Genomic DNA, 22,494 nt, shown 5'->3' with positions numbered 1-22,494 from the left:
ATTCTGTAAACAAAAAGCGAGGTACGGACACTTGCTCCTGGGGTCCGCCCACCCTTCCCTTTGGTCCTTGCAGAAAGACCATTCTTCATGGGTCTTGCGCTTCTGTGCACCTTGTGAGCAAGATACTGACTTCCCTCTATCTCAGCAAGAATGGCTGGTATAGAGAACAGCCTTGGAAGAGATAGCTCGTCTCCAGAACAACGGGCAGGGATGCTAACAGACTTGGAGGATAAAGACGGTGTCTTGTTTGGAACAAATGTCAGCCATGCTTACTGCCTATTATAAGAGATTCGGGTTCCCTTTGTTCTTCTCCTATAACCCAACCCTTGCAGGTGCATTATGTTACCGGGCCTGCTCTGTGCTGCCCCGTGGAAAGAGAGGCTTGCACAACTGGCACAAAAACGCTGATACTCTGGCTGCTGCTATCGTTGTTAAGTAATAAACTATTCTTTATCTCTCACTGAGGAATTTCAGGTCTTACACCCATATGAAATTACGGCAGATCAACTTGTTAGCTGGCAGGCAGCTTCCCGGTTCCTGAAAGTCCTCACCTCATTGTGGATTTCCTCTCCTTGTTTCAGAACCGCGGGCTCAAAGGATTTCAAAGAAACATCACCACCGTCTGCCCCGTCACGGACATTCTGCAGAGCCACCTGGCAGCGCTGTAAGATATAATCCAAGGTTCCGGTGGAGCACTGCAGAGACAGAACCAGCAATCAAGATGAGGAGCAAAATCCCAGTTCACCATCGACTCGTCCTAGGGGCATCCACATTTGTCCCTTGTCCATTATGTTCACCTGTTGCCTCCACAGCTCAGCCCCTATTCAACTTAAGAAATACTATAGTGGCCGGCTCACTGGGCTCTGTGTTGCCAGCTTGGCCTCACTTGGGCCACTCTTCTGGCTGGTTTTCTTTCATTATATGGGCCTTATATCTCAAAACAGTGGGCTCCCTGAGGCTAAAGCCATGTGTGTGTATACACACACACACACACACACACACACACACACACACAAATTTTATTGTATATTTCTTTTTTTTTTCATTTTTTTAACGTTTATTTATTTTTGAGAGAGAGAGAAAGCGCGGGCAGGGGAGGGGCAGGGAAGAGAGGGAGACACAGAACTGGAAGCAGGCTCCAGGCTCTGAGCTGTCAGCACTCAAGCTCACGAAATCATGACCTGAGCTAAAGTTCGAATGCTTAACTGACTCAGCCACCCAGGAGCCCCTTATTATATATTTCTTTCTACGCATACTGCAGCATCTAGAACCAAGTACTAAATATAAAAGAAACTTAGTGAGTAGTTATTGGACGAATCACTAATTAACCAAGAGGTCAAAGACACTGACTTCATTGTAAGTGCCCTGGACCTCACAATGGGAAAGAAAAGTAACCGGCCTGATCAGTTCAGCGGTCCACAAAACGGAACGGTAACGGCACACACAAAAAAGTGAAGTTATAAGCACAGGGCAAAGGACTCATTTTCCTTTTCTGCAAAAACCATAGAGTTCACGGCTACAAGTCCTTGGTAGAACAGGTTCTTCTAATCATGGAGAACACATGGCTCATGCCCTCAAGGCTTGTTCAAAGGCCTTACTTGGCAGCTTGGTGTGGGCAGGGGCAGATAGCTAGTTCGTCCCTCTCTGTCTGTGGGAGAAAAGCAGAGGTCAAATGGACAAACTCCTCCTCTGAATGACGTATGTCAGAAAAAAAGAGGATGCGGACGGCGGCAACGTGATTTCCTAGAATGATAAAGGGCTACAAATGTCCTTTAGACCCGGTGAGGAAAAGGTATCACGCAAGTGTTTTTATTTGAATGCGTATAACTCAAACAGATGTCTTAGAACCTTCTAGTGCCCTGGTATAAAAATCAGTTGGGCGGCTACCGCCATTTTACGCAATGTGTCACGTATAAGCCTGGGAAAAACAAAGTTACGGTGACAAAAACAGAAGCCTGACTAATACGTATTTTAATATGAAGACCTCAAAGTGCCGGGAGCACATCGGCAGGCAGCTCCAATTTGCTACCCAGAAAAAACAAAAAGGGGCGCTGAGTCACCACTCACTTTTGTCCCTGAGCCACTCCTACAACCTCTTATTAAAAGACATTCTGTCTATAAACATGTTGTATTCACACCTTTACTTTCCCAAGTATCAAGTGACCTACATGAGAGGTTACAATGCATTTATCCCGACAAAACACTGGAAACAACCTGCATTTCCCATCAAAAGGGGACCCGTTAAATAAACTATGGTGGAGCCACATGGGGGACTTTTTTTTTCCTGGGTGGACAGAGTTTTATCTGTTGTAAAGAGCCCACAATGAGGCCTATTTTTTTTGGCAGAGGTTGGGGGAACAATTTTATTGAGACATTATTCACATGTCATAGAAGTCACACATTTGAAAGCATACAATTTACCGTTTTTAGTATATTCACAGCTAGGCAACCGTTTTGTTTTGTTTCTAATTTTTTTTTAACGTTGATTTATTTTGAGAAAGAGAGAGAGAGAGAGAGAGACAGAGTGCGAGCAGGGGAGGGGCAGAGAGAGAGGGAGACACAGAATCCGAAACAGGCTCCAGGCTCCGGGCTGTCAGCACGGAGCCCGACGCGGGGCTCGAACTCAGGAACTGTGAGATGGTGACCTGAGCCGAAGTCGGACATGTAACCGACAGAGCCACCCAGGCTCCCCTAGGTGACCGTTTTCACAACTAATTTTAGAATATTTTGGTCATCTCCCCAAAACACACTCTGCACCCCTGTACAAACTCTGTGTCTTCTCCTCCCCTTTCTGCCAACCTTCTTTTTAGCAGCTATTATGAATCAAGCTGCCAAGAACATTCATGTAGAAGTTTTCATTTCTCTTGGGTGTGGAACTGCTGGGTCATATGGTATTGAAAATCCTGAGGAAGCGTCACTGTGTTGTCCAAAGTGGCCGAACCATTTTATATTCCCTCCGGTAGCGCGTGAGGGTTCCCATGTCTGCACATCTTCCCCAGGACTTGTTACTGTGATTTTAATCATCGCCATTCTAGTGGGTGTGAAGTGGTATCTCACTGGGGTTTTCATTTGCATCTTCCTGATGACTAATGATGTTCAACATCTTTTCATGTGTTTATTGGCCGTTTGTAGACCTGCTTCGCAGACATGTCTATTCACATCCTTTGTCATTTAAAAATATTGGATTATGTATCTCTTTAATTAATGGTTGTAAGCGTTATTCATATATTCTAGACACGAATACCTTGTGAGACAAGTCATGTGAAACTACTTTCTCACATTCTGCAGTTTCTCTTTCCACTTTCTTGATGGAACCTTTTGGAGTATCAAAGTTTGTAACTTTGATGAGGTCCAATATATCTATTTTTTCTTTGGTTGGTTGTTCTTGTGGTGTCATATCGGAAAAAAATCATTGTCTACTCCGAGACTCATATATTGATAAGCAGTTATCACCAAGGCTTACTAAAACCAAAGTGCAGAATAGTATATAGAGTAGGCTACCATTTGTATAAAAAATATCAACACATATTTGCTTGTATATGTATTAGGCATCACAGAAAGAAAACTAAGAATCTGATAACACTGGGTTGAAGTGTTACCTCTCTGGGGAGAAGGAGCTGGTTGGCTTTAGGAGGAAGAGAGAGACTTGAAACTATTTATTCTTAGGTTCTTTTTAGGTTTTGAACCATTTGAGTAACTACCTATTCAAAATATAATGATATATAAAATTGAAACTTAAAAAAAAAAAGATATTCAGGAGAATGGAGTTCTTCTGTTCCAACCGGAAGAAAACTAAAATCAGATAAAGGTCAAGAGCCATCAGACATAATCTAGTCACATGTAACCAAAAAACTAAATAGATTTCTTCTCCGATGAACTAAAACGAATTTCAGAACATCGCTTCCTTAAGATAGTCTGTTTCCTACATATTTTGAACAGGCAGAAAATTGCAAATCATTTTGTTTGGCACAGGTGAAACAAGAAAGAAGACATTTATAAAGTAAGTGAGGGCTATAATGCTGCATGGATTTTCCCCTCTTCTATCGAGGGAAACAGCAATGTAACTTTCATGTCAGAAAAAAAGTCTTGGGGCGCCTGGGTGGCGCAGTCGGTTAAGCGTCCGACTTCAGCCAGGTCACGATCTCACGGTCCGGGAGTTCGAGCCCCGCGTCAGGCTCTGGGCTGATGGCTCAGAGCCTGGAGCCTGTTTCCGATTCTGTGTCTCCCTCTCTCTCTGCCCCTCCCCCGGTCATGCTCTGTCTCTCTCTGTCCCAAAAATAAATAAACGTTGAAAAATTCTTCTTAAAAAAAAAAAAAAAGAAAAAAAGAAAAAAGTCTTTTCCCTCTTTTATGACTGAAAACAATAATATATCATGAAATAAGAATTTCTAAGTAAGATAAAAACATGATCCTGTCATCTTTCCCTATTTTTATTACTTTCATTGCACGTGAGTCTTTGTCCACACAGTTGTGACCAGTCAGTACACAACAGTGTATATGCTGTTTTTCTCTGTTTGTAAGTATTCAAAACTACCATTTTCAATGATTGCTCATTGAGCTGATAATTTGATTAAGGAGTCATGTGCTACAAAGGCACCGAAGTTCTGCCCAACTTTTCACTACTCTTACTCACTCTAAACATCTTTGTATGTATATAGATATAAACATATATACACATATAAATATATACACATACATACAAATACGCATACACATACATACATACATACATACACATATATACTTCTTTTGAATGGTTTCCTAGGTTTGAGTCCAAAAAAATAGTGTTATGAGATCAAAAATATGAGTATTTTTATGGTAGTTGAACACATCCCCACATAGTTCACCAAAAAGTATGCCGATTAGAAAAGCTTCCAGAACTATATGAATGTATGTTTCACTGTAACTTTACCAGCATTGATCATCAGCAGTTTTGACTTTCCACGGAAATAAAAAATCACCTTAAAATGATGAGTTTATAAATAAAATGTTAATTGAAACACAGCCACACTCCTTTGATTCCATATAGTTTCTGGCTTCTCTGGAGTTACAATGGCAGAGCTGAGCAGTTGCCCCAAGATCTTATGGCCCATGGGCCACGGTTTGCTGACCTGATCTATACTTCAGAAAGCAAGATAGTCACATCGTTCACATCGGATGTGTCTAATTAGTAAAAAAATATATCTTGTGGCTTGAACTGAAGTGCAGAGATTATAAAAGGCCTAGATCTGAGATACTGGTTTTCTCCCAATAGCCTTACCATATATCCCCACCTCCCTATTTAAAAGTTAATTAACGCTCGCAGGGGCGCCTGGGTGGCGCAGTCGGTTAAGCGTCCGACTTCAGCCAGGTCACGATCTCGCGGTCCGGGAGTTCGAGCCCCGCATCGGGCTCTGGGCTGATGGCTCAGAGCCTGGAGCCTGTTTCCGATTCTGTGTCTCCCTCTCTCTCTGCCCCTTGCCCGTTCATACTCTGTCTCTCTCTGTCCCAAAAATAAATAAACGTTGAAAAAAAATTAAAAAAAAAAATTACAAAAAAGAAAAAAAAGTTAATTAACGCTCGCGATGTTGCCTAAAAATGAGAAGATACAAATACAGCTGTGACTAAGCAGAAAATGCTGAACCTCAGGATATTCTGAAAGCACTGCTACTCTAATAAAATTGGTCTGCCTGGAAAAAAAGGAAATAAGGCTACAGGGGGACTGTTCAAACCGTACTCTGGCAGGCCCCTTTTGGAGGTCTGTGTAGGTACGGACTTTTTTTATGGCAGGAGGTGGAGGAGGAGAGTTTTAGTCCCTTATTTGCATTTGCCTGCTGGACCGCTCCACGGGGCAGCTCCAACCCAGCCTGTTCAAAACTGAATGCGCTATCGTCTTCCCCTAAAGTCTTAAACTGCCATTTCTACTAATGGTAATGGCATCCCTAAATCACCCAGGCTTGAGAGTTGGCCAAGAGCCTGGCACAGGGAAAGCATCGAATAAGGAGTTAATTCGTTCATTCTCGCATTCATTCTTATGTTCCTCCCTCCACTCAGACAGTCCTGCCGTCGTCGCAACTTCCTGAGAGAACTTACTTTTAGGTCTCTAAGATAAGCACCTGTGTGTCTTTTTGTTTGGTATCTTTCTCCCCGACTCACATGCAAGTTCAACAAAGGTAGTGGCCAGGGTTGTCATGCTGATGATTCCATCTCTCAAGCCTGGAATGCTGCTGAATGCACAACAAGCACCCAAGTATGTACATATGTGTGTATGTATGTATGTATGTATGTATGCTTTTAATGTTTATTTTTTAATGTTTATTTATTTTCGAGACAGAGAGAGACAGAGCATGAGCGGGGGAGGGGCAGAGAGAGGGGAAGACACAGAATCTGAAACAGGCTCCAGGCTCCGAGCTGTCAGCACAGAGCCCGATGCAGGGCTCAAACTCACGAGCTGCGAGACCATGACCTGAGCCGAAGTCAGAGGCTCAACTCAGGTGCCCCTTGGCACTCAAATATTTAGATGAGTGAATAGAAGAGAGGAGAAAGGGACATGAGGAAGGCAGGAAAGAATGTCTGATGGGCTGGCTGGCATCTTGATTGAGTAGACACTCGTGCCCGCTCTGTCCCATAGCAACGTGACCAGTTCACGAGAAAAGCTATGGACTTAACAAAAGACGTGCCACTGCCTTGCAGACTCAGTCTCAGGACTGAAAAGGTCTTGTGCTTGTGTTTCCCTGCTACTTTGTTGTATCCCTTCTGCCCAACTTTGCACCCTGATCCCCCTGTGGTATGATGAAAAGTCAACCTACAAAGCAAAAGCATAGGTAACAAGTTTGGATACGAGGTCAACTTGTCGTCCTGCTCATGATTATTCTCCTGCTCTATGGAACCCTTCTTAACTGATCACTTAGTACCCCAGGGTGACTATTCCGAGTTTTTCCTCACCTCTTAGGTTACCATTCTGAACTGGTCTAATCAGCTGACCATCAGCCACTGCAAGTGGTGGCAGAATTGAGCAATAAAGTCTGGGTTAGGAACACAACTGGGGAGCTCAGAAATTCCTTGGCACACTGTAACTTTCTCCTTAATTTACATTCACATGCCCAGAAGCCTGACCAAAAAGTTAAGGGAAATGTAAATTCCCAACCATCAGAGCCAGTCACAGCTAACACATGCACAAGCACACAAATCCACCCCATTTCCTGCTGGCCATCTCCTGTCCTTGACCTTGACAGATACAAACCCCTTAGAAAATCTCTAACTAGGAACACCTGCCGATGATGTTTTACCTTCTCCAAGAAACATAACCCCAAAGAAGCAAAATACACTTATCCCGTGCTGTGAGTACACTTTTTTTTAAAAACTGTATCCAACACAACCCAAAGCTGAAAAAGCAAGTAAATAAAGGCTCAAGTCAAGTTCGATGGAAGCAATTTTCCTATCAAATACTCTTCCAAAACTCTATGTGAAATTGCTCATTCCAACCACTACTGTCACATCCAATTAAGTTTGAAACACATTTTTATTTACACTTACCTCTGCCACTCGGTGGGTGGAACTAAATCGAGGTGGTAAACCAGCCAAAACGCAGTGTTGGTGGGTGGCATTGAGATCATCTGTAGGAAAAATACCAAAAATTAAAAAAAATAAAACCACACACACACGCACACGTACACACACATTTATTAGTCACTATAATAAACCATTCAACAAAAATACAACATAAACAGTAAATCCGTTATTCAACAACAACAACAGCCAGGGAATTAACACCTACTCTGAATTCTTTAAACCATTAGCTATAACTGGGATGACTTTGTATGTGCGTAAGTATTACGGATAGACATCAAAACCATGACATGCCCAAGAGTAAAAGGGGATGTTAATTATTCGAGGACAACAAGTATAAACCAGGACGGTCTTTAGCAAACAGTACATATGGCTACCCTATTTATGTGTGGTCTTATGATGCCCTCCCACCAGTAAGTTTACTATTTATGAACTTTCTCTTTCTCATGATACATCAAATTCTATCCATGCCTTTAGATAATAAGCCAATTTTTTTTTTTTTACATTATTTGGGGTGGAACAGCTTTCATCTGAAAATCTGCCTCTTTCTCTCCCCAATCAAAATATCAATTTTGCCCCAACAATTTTCCAGGCAAAAAACCAACCAACTCAGCAGTTGCAAAGTTTTGGCACTCAGAACAGAATTCAAGCCTATGGATTCACAACCCAAGAATGGAGTAGGTGGTGAATTCATCAGTTGAAAAATAAGCTTAAAACCACATGCAGTGGAAGAAAACCAATGGCCAAGTTGCTGCATATTCTAAGAAATGATGCCACAAGTCAGGCAAAAAATCTCTATCACCTCTGCTTAGGACATCACTCCCTCTATTACAAAGAAGAGAACTGAACAGTACTATTCCCCAGCAGTGTATGATTTCCCAGATAGGCAACAGAGGCTTCTTACCAAGATGCCAAGACCCACAATGATTTATACTAAAAGACAAAGACCACCACACCCCTTACGTGTCAGGAAAATTAACTTCTAAACAAAATAACGGAAATGTGAAATGTCAACTGAAGGGCTCCTGCTTCTGAACATTCTGGAAGAACAGTGAGAAGGTCTGCCTTCCTACCTGAAGCAACTATTAAAGGGACCAAAACTAGGAAACAAAGGTTTCTGACACTGGAAAACAGAGAAAGATATAATCCCCGGGATAGAAAAATAAAATAGGTGAGCCCTAAAATTGCCCTAGCTTACAACCCGGAACAGTTTCGAAACCAGAATAGAGAGTGGGGAGTCAGACAGAACCCAGAGTTTTCAGTTTTCCTTCTTGCTGAGTTGCGAGGACAGAAACTGGAGCTTAGGAAGCCCAAGGCAACGAGGATATGTACAACAGAACACTGGAATAGAAGAACTTGCACGGACAGAAAACAAGCAGACATCGGCCGAAGGGTTCCTTCAAGTCTCTGGCTGAGCACTGACAAGGGCGTGTGTGAATGAAAACTTCCCAAGGACAGAAGAAGAAGCACCAGCAAACAACAGGCTGAACAAATGTCAGAGCTCACACAGGGCTGGGGAGGTTTTGTGTTCTCAGCAGCTAGAATGGCTCCTGCTACGTGAGAGAATGGATAGAGTCCTTGGAAAAGCATCACCTTAGTAGTAGGGCTATATTAGTTCTGTGTCAAAGATCCACTTGACAGCTTAAAAGCAAGCCTCCAAATGATTCAAGTTATTCCAAATAATTTAGTCACTAGAGCAAAGTCCAACGCTATTGAAAAGAATTTAACAAAATCAGACACCAAACAAAATTCACAATATCCGCATCCATTCAAAAAGTAACAGAGAAGAGGGGTGCCTGGCTAGCTTAGTTGGCAGAGCATGCGATTCTCAATCTCAGGGTTGTAAGTCCGAGCCCCACGTTGGGTGTAGAGATGACTTAAAAGTAAAACCCTATAAAAACAAAAAAGTAGGAGAGGAGAAATGAAAGACATACATGACACATAGGTACATATAAGATATATAGACATATATAGGTATATATTATATAGGTATATATAAGAAATACACATATCTTTCTTTTCTTTCACATATGTATCTTTCATATATATAAATAAATGAAATGAAGCTATAAAGATGAAAAATGTAGTCTTTGGAATTAAAAAAAAACACACACACTGAATTAGATTAACAGCACTTCTGGCACTGCAAGAAAAAAAAAATCAGCGACCTAGAATACACAGAAATAGAAACCATCCAAAACTGAAGCATGGAGAGGAAAAAGACTACAGGTAACTGAAAAGGGATCAATGACCTGGGATACTATTTATCAGTTTAACGTAAATGTAACTGGATTCTCAGAAGGGGGAGAATGATAGAAAAAAATATTTATCTGAAGAAATGATGGCCAAAGAGAAAAATCAGAACAAAGAACAAGGGCAACAAACAGAAAACATTAACAAATAAGGTAACTATTAAATCAATTATATTAGGGTCGCCTGGGTGGCTCAGTTGATTAAGTGTCCAACTTCAGCTTAGGTCATCATCTCACGGTTCATGGGTTTGAGCCCTGCATTGGGCTTTGTGCTGACAGCTCAGAGCCTAGAGCCTGCTTCAGATTCTGTCTCCCTCTCCTTCTGCCCCTCCTCGCTTGCGCTCTCTCTCAAAAATATATAAACATTAAAAAATAAATAAATTATATCAATAATAATTCTCAATGTCAATGGAGTAAGCACACCAATTAAAAGACAGAGATTATCAGAGTGGATGCAAAAACAAAACCCAACTATACGTTGTCCACAGGAAATTCACTTAAGTATAAAGACACAGATTAAAACTAAAGGGATGGAGAAAAAAATATTCTATGTTAACACTAATCAAAACACAGCTGGAGTACCTATATGAATTTCAGACAGAGTAGACGTCAAAACAAGGAAATTATCAGGAATAAGAGGGCATTACATAAAGGAGTCAACCCTCCGGGAAGATACAACAATCCTTAATGTGTACTTGCCTTATAAGACAGAGTCAAATTATGTGAAGTAAATCTAATAGAATAGAAAGGAGAAATAGACAAATCCACTATTACAGTTGGAGACTTTAACACCCCCTATCAGAAACAGAAAGATCCATTAGGCATAGAATCAGTAAGGACACAGGTGAACTCAAGAATACCATCAATCAACTGGATGTAACTGACATCTACAGACTACCTCATCCAACAAGAGCTGAATACACATTCTTCTCAAGCTCATATGGAACATTCACCAAGAGAGATCACATTGTGGACACAACACATACACACGCGCACACACATACACACACACACACACACACACACACACACACACCAAAATTTAAAAGAATAGAAATCATACAATATCTGCTCTCAGACCATAAGAATTAAACTAGAAATCAGTACCATAAAGACAGCTGGAAAATCCCAAAATACTTAAGAGATTAAGCAGCATACTTCTAATTACATGGCCAAAGAAGAAATCTCAAGAGAAATTTTAAAGTATTTTTAACTAAATGAAAATGAAAATACAACATCAAAATTTGTGGGATACAACAAAAGCACTTCAAAGAGGAAAATTTAATTCACTGAATGCATATACTACAAAGGAAAGATCCAAACTCAGTAATAAAAGCTTCAACCTTGGGAATTTAGAAAATGGAGAGCAAATTAAATCTCAAATAAAAAGAAAAAAATAATTAGAATAGAAATCAAGGAAATCAAAAACAGAATTGACGGAGAAAGTCAATGAAACAAAGCTGGTTCTCTGAAAAGATCAATAAAATCAATAAGCCTCTGTCCAGACTAAGAACAAAAGAGGAAAAACACAAATTATTAATACCAGAAACAAGAAAGGGAACATCACTACAGATCATATGGACATTAAAAGGCTAATAAAGTAATACTATGTATAGCTCTATGCCCACAAATTTGATAAGAGAGATGAAACGGACCAATTCCTTTGAAAGACTAAATCTTCCAAAACTCACATAAGAAAAAGACAATCTGAATAGGCCTATTTGTACTAAAGAATGAATCAAAATTACTAACCTTCCTAACAGAAAGCTCTAAGCCTAGATGGGTTCACTGGTGAATTCTACCAACCATTTAAGGAAGAAACTCTGCCTATTCTTTACAGACTCTTCCAGAAGAAAAAAGTGGAAGGAAGACTTCCTAATTCATGCTATGAGACCAGCGAAACCCTAATACCAAAAGCAGACAGATATTACAAGAAAAGAAAACTACAAATTAATATTCTCAAGAACATGGATGCAAAAATCCTCAAAAAATACAGTATTAGAAAATAGAATCCAACAATGTATATTTTACATACTTTTATATACATCATATACACTTATATGCCACAACCAACTGAAATGTATCCACATATGCAAGGCTGGCTCAATATTTGAAAATCAATTAATATTTTGTCTCCTGTTTGTCCATTTGTTTTCGTTTACAAGGGCTACTCCAAAGAACAAATCAAAGCACACCTGGTGCAGGGTACAAACTATTACTACGAGTAAGGTAATAAAATAACCAAAGTCAAAACAACAGAGAGCACATAACAATCCCCGAAAAAACACCTCCTGAAGGGCCAGGCCCTGGACAGCATATGACCCTCCTTTAATATAGCAGTGCTCGCAGGTGCAGAGCACACAAGCTTTTAAAATGCATAAGGGACAGAAAACTAGCCAAAATGACAAAACGGAAGAATTCTCCTCGAAAGAAACTCCAGGAAGCAGCAACAGCTAACAAATTGATCAAAACTGATTTAACCAATATAATGGAACAAGAAATTAGAATAATACTCATAAAATTAATCGCTGGGCTTGAAAAAGGCTATGAAACTTGAAATCGGCCACAAGAAAAAGTCTGGAAAACCTCCAAAAGCATGGAAGTTAAAGAACACCCTACTAAAGAATGAATGGGTCAACCAGGCAATTAGAGAAGAAATTAAAAAATACATGGAAACAAATGAAAATGAAAATACAACAATCCAAACGCTTTGGGATGCAGCAAAGGCAGTCCTGAGAGGAAAATACATTGCAATCCAGGCCTATCTCAAGAAACAAGAAAAATCCCAAATACAAAATCTAACAGCACACCTAAAGGAAACAGAAGCAGAACATCAAAGACATCCCAAACCCAGCAGAAGAAGAGAAGTAATAAAGATCAGAGCAGAAATAAACAATATAGAATCTAAAACAACAGTAGAGCAGATCAATGAAACCAAGAGTTGGTTTTTTTGAAAAAATAAACAAAATTGATAAACCTCTAGCCAGGCTTCTCAAAAAGAAAAGGAAGAGGAACCAAATAGGTGAAATCATGAATAAAAAATGGAATTATTACAACCAGTCCCTCAGAAATACAGGCAATTTGGGGCGCCTGGGTGGCGCAGTCGGTTGAGCGTCCGACTTCAGCCAGGTCACGATCTCGCGGTCCGTGAGTTCGAGCCCCGCGTCGGGCTCTGGGCTGATGGCTCGGAGCCTGGAGCCTGTTTCCGATTCTGTGTCTCCCTCTCTCTCTGCCCCTCCCCCGTTCATGCTCTGTCGCTCTCTGTCCCAAAAATAAATAAAAAAACGTTGAAAAAAAAATTTTTTTAAAGAAATACAGGCAATTATCAGGGAACACTATGAAAAGTTTTATGCCAACAAACTGGACAACCTGGAAGAAATGGACATACTCCAAAGCACCCACACACTTCCAAAACTCAAACAGGAAGAAATAGAAAATTTGAACAGACCCATAACCAGTGAAGAAATTGAATCAGTTATCAAAAATCTCCCAACAAATAAGAGGCCAGGACCAGATGGCTTCCCTGGGGAATTCTACCAGACATTTAAAGAAGAGATAATACCTATCCTTCTCAAGCTGTTCCAAAAAACAGAAAGGGAAGGAAAACTTCCAGACTCATTCTATGAAGCCAGCATTACTTTGGTTCCCAAACGAGACAGAGACCCAGCAAAAAAAGAGAACTATGGGCCAATATCCCTGATGAATATGGATGCAAAAATTCTCAACAAGATATGAGCAAATCGAATTCAACAGCATATAAAAAGAATTATTCACCCTGATCAAGTGGGATTCATTCCTGGGATGCAGGGCTGGTTCAATATTCACAAATCAATGTGATACATCACATTAATAAAAGAAAAGATAAGAACCATATGATCCTGTCAATTGATGCAGAAAAAGCATTTGACAAAATTCAGCATCCTTTCTTAATAAAAACCTTCGAGAAAGCTGGGATAGAAGGAACATACTTAAACACCATAAAAGCCATTTATGAAAAGCCCACAGCTAATATCATCCTCAATGGGGAAAAACTGAGAGCTTTCCCCGAGATCAGGAACACAACAGGGATGTCCACTCTTACCGCTGTTGTTTAACATTGTGTTGGAAGTGCTAGCTTCAGCAATCAGACAACAAAAGGAAATCAAAGGCATCAAAATTGGCAAAGATGAAGTTGAGCTTTCACTTTTTGCAGATGACATGATACTATACATGGAAAACCCGACAGACTCCACCAAAAGTCTGCTAGAACTGGTATATGAATTCAGCAAACTTGCAGGATACAAAATTAATGTACAGAAATCAGTTGCATCCTTATACACTAATAATGAAACAACAGAAAGACAAATAAAGAAACTGATCCCATTCACAACTGCACCAAGAATCATAAAATAGCTAGGAATAAACCTAACCAAACATGTAAAAGATCTGTATGCTGAAAACTATAGAAAGCTTATGAAGGAAATTGAAGAAGATACGAAGAAATGGAAAAACATTCCATGCTCATGGATTGGAAGAATAAATATTGTTAAAATGTCAATACTACCCAAAGCTACCTACACATTCAATGCAATCCCAATCAAAATTGCACCAGCATTCTTCTCAAAGCTAGAACAAGCAATCCTAAATTTTGTATGGAACCACAAAAGACCCCGAATAGCCAAAGTAATTTTGAAGAAGAAGACCAAAGCAGGAGGCATCACAATCCCAGACTTTCGCCTCTACTACAAAGCTGTAATCATCAAGACAGCATGGTATTGGCACAAAAACAGACACATAAACCAATGGAATAGAACAGGGACTCCAGAATTGGACCCACAAAAGTATGGCCAACTAATCTCTGACAAAGTAGGAAAGAGTATCCAATGGAAAAAAGACAGTCTCTTTAACAAATGGTGCTGGGAGAACTGGACAGCAACATGCAGAAGAATGAAAGTAGACCACTTTCTTACACCATTCACAAAAAATAAACTCAAAATGGATAAAGGACCTGAATGTGAGACAGGAAACCTTCAAAACTGTAGAGGAGAAAGCAAGAATAAAACCTCCCTGACCTCAGCTGCAGCAATTTCTTACTTGACTCATCTCCAAAGGGAAGGGAATTAAAGGCAAAAATGAACTACTGGGACCTCATGAAGATAAATAGCTTCTGCACTGCAAAGGAAACAATCAACAAAACCGAAAGGCAACCAACAGAATGGGAAAAGATATTTGCAAATGACATATCAGACAAAGGGCTAGTATCCAAAATCTATAAAGAACTCACCAAACTCCACACCTGAAAAACAAATAATCCAGTGAAGAAATGGGCAGAAAACATGAATAGACACTTCTCTAAAGAAGACATCCAGATGGCCAACAGGCACATGAAAGGATGCTCAACGTCGCTCCTCATCAGGGAAATACAAATCAAAACCACACTCACATACCACCTCACGCCAGTCAGAGTGGCTAAAATGAACAAATCAGGAGACTATAGATGCTGGAGAGGAGGTGGAGAAACGGGGACCCTCTTGCACTGTTGGTGGGAATGCAAACTGGTGCAGCCACTCTGGAAAACAGTGTGGAGGGTCCTCAAAAAATTAAAAAGAGATCTACCCTATGACCCAGCAATAGCACTGCTAGGAATTTACCCAAGGGATACAGGAGGGCTGATGCATAGGGGCATTTGTACCCCAATGTTTATAGCAGCACTCTCAACAATAGCCAAATTATGGAAAGAGCCTAAATGTCCATCAACTGATGAATGGATAAAGAAATTGTGGTTTATATACACAATGGAAGACTACTTGGCAATGAGAAAGAATGAAATCTGGGTTTTGTAGCAATGTGGATGGAACAGGAGAGCGTTATGCTAAGTGAAATAAATCAGACAGAGAAAGATAGATACCATATGTTTTCATTCTTATGTGGATCCTGAGAAACTTAACAGAAGACCATGGGGGCGGGGAAGGAAAAAAAAAAGTTAGAGAGGGAGACAGCGAAACCATAAGAGACTCTTAAAGACTGAGAATAAACTGAAGGTTGATGGGGGGGGGGGGTGGGAGGGAGGCGAAAGTGGATGATGGGCATTTAGGAGGGCAGCTGTTGGGATGAGCACTGGGTGTTGTATGGAAACCAATTTGCCAATAAATTTCATATTAAAAAACAGGAAATCAATTAATATAATCCATCACAGCAACAGGCTAGGGAAGAAAAATCACATGATCATACCAATAGGTGCAGAAAAAAACATTTGACAAAATCCAACACAAATTCATAACAAAACCTCTCAGTAAACTAGGATAAAAGAGTAACTTCTTCAATGTGATAAGGAACATGTACAAAAAAAGTATGATGTAGCTAACATCATACTTAAATTTGATTCCTCAATAAGATTGGGAACAGGGAAAGAATGTGTCTTTTCACCACTCCTTTTTTTTTTTTTTAATATTTATTTATTTATTTATTTTGAGAGAGAATGTACACATGCAAGTGGGTCAGGGAAAGAGAGAAAGAGAGAGATTCCCAAACAGGCTCTGTGCCGTCAGCACAGTGCCCAATGTGGGGCTCAAACTCATGAAATGTGAGAATCACTTGAGCTAAAATCAAGAGTCAGATGCTTACCCAACTGAGCCACCCAGGTGCTCCCACCACTCCTTTTCAATAGCACAATGGAAGTGCCAGCTAATGCAATGAGACAAAAAGAGAAGAGGAGGGGAGGGAAGGGGAGGGGAGGGGAGGGGAGGGGAGGGGAGGGGAGGGGAGGGAAGGGAAGGGAAGGGAAGGGAAGGGAAGGGAAGGGAAGGGAAGAGAAGAGAAGAGAAGAGAAGAGAAGAGAAGAGAAGAGAAGAGAAGAGAAGAGAATAAAACTGTCCTTCAAAATTTTTTTTAACATTTATTTATTTTTGAGAAAGAGAGAGACAGAGCATGAACGGGGGAGGGTCAGAGAGAGGGAGACACAGAATCTGAAACAGGCTCCAGGCTCTGAGCTGTCAGCACAGAGCCCGATGCGGGGCTCGAACTCACAGACCGCGAGATCATGACCTGAGCCGAAGTCGGCCGCTCAACCGACTGAGCCACCCAGGCACCCCTAAAACTGTCCTTCTTCATAGATGATATGACTGTCTGTAGAAAATTCCAAGTGAACTGACCCAAAAAACCCTCCTGGAATTAATAAGCAATTTTAGCATAGTTGCAGGATATAAGGGTGACATATAAAAGTCAATCACTTTCCTAACAAATTTGAAATAAAAATTTGAATTTGAAATAAAAACCCATTACCAATTACATTAGTATTCCCCCAAATAAAATACTTAGATATAAAATCTAACAAAATATATATAAGAATTTACATAAAGAAGACCAAAAATTCCTGATGAACAAAATCAAAGAACTGATGAATGGAGAGATATTTCATGTTCATAGACAGGAAGACCAATATCGTCAAAATGTCTATTCTTCCCAACTTGACCTATAGATTCAATGCAATCCCAATCAAAATCCCAGCAAGTTATTTTGTGGATACTGACAAACCAATTCTACAGTTTATACAGAGAGACAAAAGACCCAAAATAGCACACAATACTGAAGAAGAACAAAGTTGGAAGACTGATTTACCCAACTTCAAGAATTACTGTAGAGCTGCAGCAAGTAAGACAAAGTTTTATTGGCCAAAAGAATAGGCAAAAAAAAAAAAAAAAAGATCAATGGAACAGAAAAAAAGAGTATACAGAAAGAGAGCCATTTAAATATGGTCAACAGATCTTTGACACAGGAGCAAAGGCAATACAATGGAGCAAAGATAGTTTCTTCAACAAATGGTGCTGGAGCAAGTGGACATCCACATGCAAAAAAAAAAAAAAAGAATGCATCTAGACACCAACTTTCCACTGTTCCCCAAAATTAACTCAAATGGATCATAGATCTAAACATAAAATGTGTAAGTGCAAAATTCCTAGAAAATAACACAAGAGGAAATCTAGATGACTTTGGGCATGGCGATGACTCTTTGGATACGACAACAAAGGCACAACCCAGGAAAGAAATAATTGATAAACTACACTTCATAAAAATTAAAAACTGTTCTGTGAAAGACCCAGTCAAGAGAATAAGAAGACAAGCTGAAGACTGGGGCAAAATATTTGCAAAAGGCAGGCTCAATAAAGCACTGTAATTCAAAATACAAAGAACTCTTAAAACTCAACAACAAGAAAACAAACACCTTCATTAAATGGGCAGAAGTTCTGAACAGATAGATACACCACCAAAGAAGATATAATGAGAATAAGCATATGAAAGGATGCTCATTATCATTTGTCATGGGATTGCAAATTAAAACAAGATACCACCACCCACCTATGAGAATGGCCAAAATCCACTGATAACTGATTAACACCAAATGCTGACAAAAATAATGGAACAACAGAACACGCATTCATTGCTGGTGGGAACGCAAAAGGATACACGTGGTTTGGAAGGCCGTGTGGTGATTTCTTATGAAACTAAACATGTTCTCATCATAAGAACCAGCAATTGCCCTACTTAATATTCACCCAAATGATTTGAAAACTTATGTCCACACAAAAACCTGTGAACAGATGTTGACAGCGGCTTTATCAACAACGGCCAAAACTTGGAAGCGATCCACATGTCTGTGAGTAGGTGAACAGATAAACTGTGGCCCATTGAGGCAACGGTGTAATATTCAGCACTACAAAGATGTGAGCTATCAAGTCACGAAATGAGACTTAAATACCTGCTACTAAGTGAAAGAAGCCAGTCTGAAAGGCTGCATACTGTAAGATTCTAACCATAAAGCATTGTGGAAAAGACAAAACTATAGAGAAAATACAAAGCTGCCAGGGGTTGAGTGTGGGGGAGAGGATGAATAGGGTTACAGGGAATTTTTAGAGTAGAAACTATCATGCATGACACTATAATGGGAGATATAGGCCATAATACATTTTTTAAATCCATAAAATATACAACACCAAGAATGAACTCGAACATAAAGTATGGACTTGGGTGATAATGACATGTCAATGTAGGTTAATCAACTGTAATAAACGTCCAATCCGATGCATGATGTAGACAGTGGGAAAGGTTGCGTACGCATGGGGACAGAAGTGTAGGGCAAGTCTATTTTGTGCTCACTTTTGCTATGAGCCTAAAATGCTATGAAAAGTAAACCCTCTTTTTTAAAACAACGTGAACTGAAAACTCTTCATTCTGTAAGACTCCATAGTTTGCCATCTTGAGACCAACGTACAGTTATAAAATTATATAGTTATTCTCCTAGAGTGTTCTCATGGCAAAGGAAAATACTCATCTGCATCACTTAATTTAATATTTGAATGAGCAACTACTATGCACCAAGCACTATCCTAGGCACAGTGAACAAAACAAGGTCCCTGCTCTCACGAAGGTTACATTTGGTTGGGGAAGACACATAATGGGTAAGTAAACAAGAAATTCAGATACGAGGTGCTATGAAGAAAATACAGGATAATTTAAGAAGCGTAAGGGTCGGTGGGGGTACACGGGAATAATGTACTCCTCTATACAGAACTACCGCTGGGGACAGTTAAGGTGACTCAAGAGCTGAATAATGAGGAGCCTGGCAATGCCAACATGTGGGACGAGAGCATTCCAAGCAGAAGAACGAGCTGAGGCCGAGGCACCAAAGTGGGAATGAGCTCGCTGTACTCGAGACAGTACCATGGTGCTCAGCACGGAAGCAGAAGTTCAACAACTAAAGGGGGTCTCTGATGGTCATGGCCAGAATTTGAGGTCTAATTCCAGATACGATGGGAAACCATTAGAAACTTTTATGCAGGGAAGAAATGTGGTCCAAGTCTGAGGAGACCACCCTGGCAGCTTGTTGGGAAAGGGAGAGGACCGAAAGGGGCAGGCTTTGAAGCAGGAAGACGAGCAGGGAAACTGCCACCATAACCCACGTGGGAGCTGACAGTGACTCGGACCACGGTGGCAGAGGGGGACATGGTGAGTAGTGACCGGATTCAGAATGTTTTAGAGAAAACCCAGAAGACCGGACAGTGGATTGGGTAAGGAAAGCAGGGGAGAGAGCAAAATTAAGAGCAATTTTAGGGGTTTTCACAGAAAAAAAGGAAGATGAGTAGGTCACAAGACATTCAGATGTTGTGTAAACAATATTACAAAATGCAATGAAGGCTGAATGACCAGTCTCCTTTCCAGTTTGGCCCCTCTAAGGCCTCTGGCTAAGGACGCACCTGAGAATTTCTGGTTAACCTGGACTATTTTGCCTAAAGGGAGTTTCAGAATCAAAAGAACAAAACAAAACAAACAGCAGAGGTTAGAGGAGGTTCCCTAGGCCAGATTCCCATAAAAGGGTGAAATGCATAAATGCCCCTCTCGTCTACCCAAACAGAAGCCTCATTGCTCCTATGCTATTAACACTAGCATTCACGAACCTAAAGAAAGAGAAAACATCTTAATGAGCATTTGTTAAGTGGTTTTGTTCCACTGAAGGGCAACTAGTCTGATGCAGGCCAAGTGACAAACGTAATGTTAGAAGTAATACTCTGAGGCCTGTACCTTTTTGCAAATCCTTGGCAACTTCCTAATCAAACAACCCTTCTGAAATGCTCCCAACTGTCCCTAATCCTTTATGGCTTCTAGGAAGAACCCTGTAATTTTCACCAAAGAGCTTCTAATTTATCTAAACCTCGAAGTCTGTAAAAGTGGCTCCAACTTCATGGTCTATACACCTTAAAGGATATACTAAAGACCATTCTTGGCTTTAAAGAAGACGACTCCTCATAATTTTTAAAAAGAAAACATGAAAGAATGTCTCTTTGCCAGCGCTGTTTCAGGATACAGCTAAAAAACTGATGCTATATTCAAGTGGAATCAGAGTTTGTAGAATTTAGTCAACAAAACAAACAGAAAAGAAGCTCTCGCTCTTCTCTGGCTAAATGCTGCGTGCTCTGTCAGTGGGTCAGGAGAGCTCTGGACATTCACTGTAGCATGAAATCTCATCTCATATATAAAAGACCACAGATGCAAAGGCATAATTTCCACTAGGGTGACCGATTCGTGCCCAGGACTTTGCCAGAAATCCCACCTGCTGAGATCCCCTCCCGCACAGACAAACTGGGACGGTTGGTCATCTTAAATCTAACCCAGCCCTGACTTCCTCGGTTTGGTTGACCAGTGTGTTATCGGGGCTATTTCATCCCAAATTTCTTAAAGTAACAATCAGGAGCTTCACTAAAGGCACACTCCTGAGCTAAACAGGCCCAATACTGAAATCCAATCTTCCCAGCTTCACGCAGTCACTGAAGCTTTTCATTCTTACTCACCTGTCCATTCTCATCGCTCAATCTTAATATTTATGACCTTATTTTTCCTAGACATGGGGACATCCATGACTGAGAACATATTCAGAATTTAATAGCCAGCAAAGCGGGGGAGGGGAAGCTTCCTGGCAAGATGTCGGTACAGACCCGGGCCTCTCGATCTGCCCCATTCCTAGATTCCCCAAGGAGACGATCAGGGCACTATTCAATGAGGTAAAAACTTTGGTCAGCACTAAATATAAGAGGAAGGTGCTCAGTATGCCAGAAATTGCAAGGGTCTGTGCTGGATACGTTTAGGCGGGATGAGACTAAATAAAGAAGAGGCAGAGAGGGCGACCCGTGAGTGTCTACTTGGAAAGAGCAGCGTCTTGGTCAATCTGGCAAGTGAATCCCAAGGGCAACGCTCACCCTCAAACTCAAAACAACAGGAAGGTACGATGGGCTACAGGGCACCGAGAGGGCAGGCCGCTTGCCTCCTGTGGGGCAGCCTTAAATGCACACAACCCGTGCTTCTCGCAGCCCCCAGAACACGTTGCTGGGACAAGCTGCCACTTTGAGGAGAAGGCCAGGCATCGGTGGGGTAAGAAATTGTACAGAGTGGGTTTGCCGAGCACAGGTGAAAAGGGGTCATGGTTTGCCCAGACTGCAAAGCATCCACACCACAAAGAGACAAAAATGAGGCGCTTAGGACGCTCTAGTTAATGAAATCTCTTATCTGGCCATGTAGGGTACATTTTCTTGCTCTTTTCAAATGAAGGACTTGGCCGGGAATGTACACCCAGTTTTTCAGAAACAACTGCAACGCCAGTTTGCCTAGGAGCTAGGGCCTGTTCTGCTTCGGTGAGGAGAAACAGACCTGCAAAAATCACTAGGCTCATGTGAAAACACTGCAGTTCAAAGGGAAGGAACCACTTTGAAACTGTCTCTGCTGCAAAGGTCTGACTCAAACCGATAGGACAATTTTTTTTTCATAAAATTCTCAATATTTTAAGAAGACACTTGATTCAAGAAGGCACTGTATCTGTAAAAAATGGGGCAAACAGACATGAAGAGGGCACAGTGTGAGGGCAGGAAAGATTGCCTGGAGCTGATTTTTTTTTAATAGTATTACTTCATTTAAAATGATGGAAGATGGAATGAACAGCAGAACACATGCTACAAACAACTCAAATTATTGAAGGGGAGGAGGGGACTCAAAACATTCTCCTAAACCTGGAGGGAAAATGAAAATTAGTGACAGAAGAGATAAGAAATGAAGGATGAATTCCGGAAGCCACAATATATATAACAGGAATCCTAGAAAGAAAGCAGAAAAGGGACAGATGAAAGAACAATCAAAGAACAGAAGAATATTTTCCAAAATTGTGAAAGAGCCT

At 40.8% G+C, this 22,494-nt stretch overlaps 1 protein-coding gene across 9 annotated transcripts in view; it reads right to left on the bottom strand.

The window, feature by feature from the left end:
- FTO (FTO alpha-ketoglutarate dependent dioxygenase) overlaps nucleotides 1-22,494 on the bottom strand; it is a 440,209-nt gene that overhangs the window by 255,217 nt on the left and 162,498 nt on the right. For all 9 annotated transcript variants that reach the window (XM_045046926.1, XM_045046927.1, XM_045046928.1 and 6 more), the window contains exons 5-6: nucleotides 7,516-7,595; nucleotides 552-695 (exon numbers count right to left, since the gene is read on the bottom strand). In XM_045046926.1, coding sequence (XP_044902861.1) covers nucleotides 552-695; nucleotides 7,516-7,595 — 224 coding nt within the window. The remainder of the gene's footprint in view (nucleotides 1-551; nucleotides 696-7,515; nucleotides 7,596-22,494) is intronic.

The sequence above is a fragment of the Felis catus genome, chromosome E2 (genome assembly GCF_018350175.1).
Source record: "Felis catus isolate Fca126 chromosome E2, F.catus_Fca126_mat1.0, whole genome shotgun sequence".
NCBI lineage: Eukaryota > Metazoa > Chordata > Mammalia > Carnivora > Felidae > Felis > Felis catus.
This window is presented reverse-complemented; position numbering and strand designations above follow the sequence as displayed.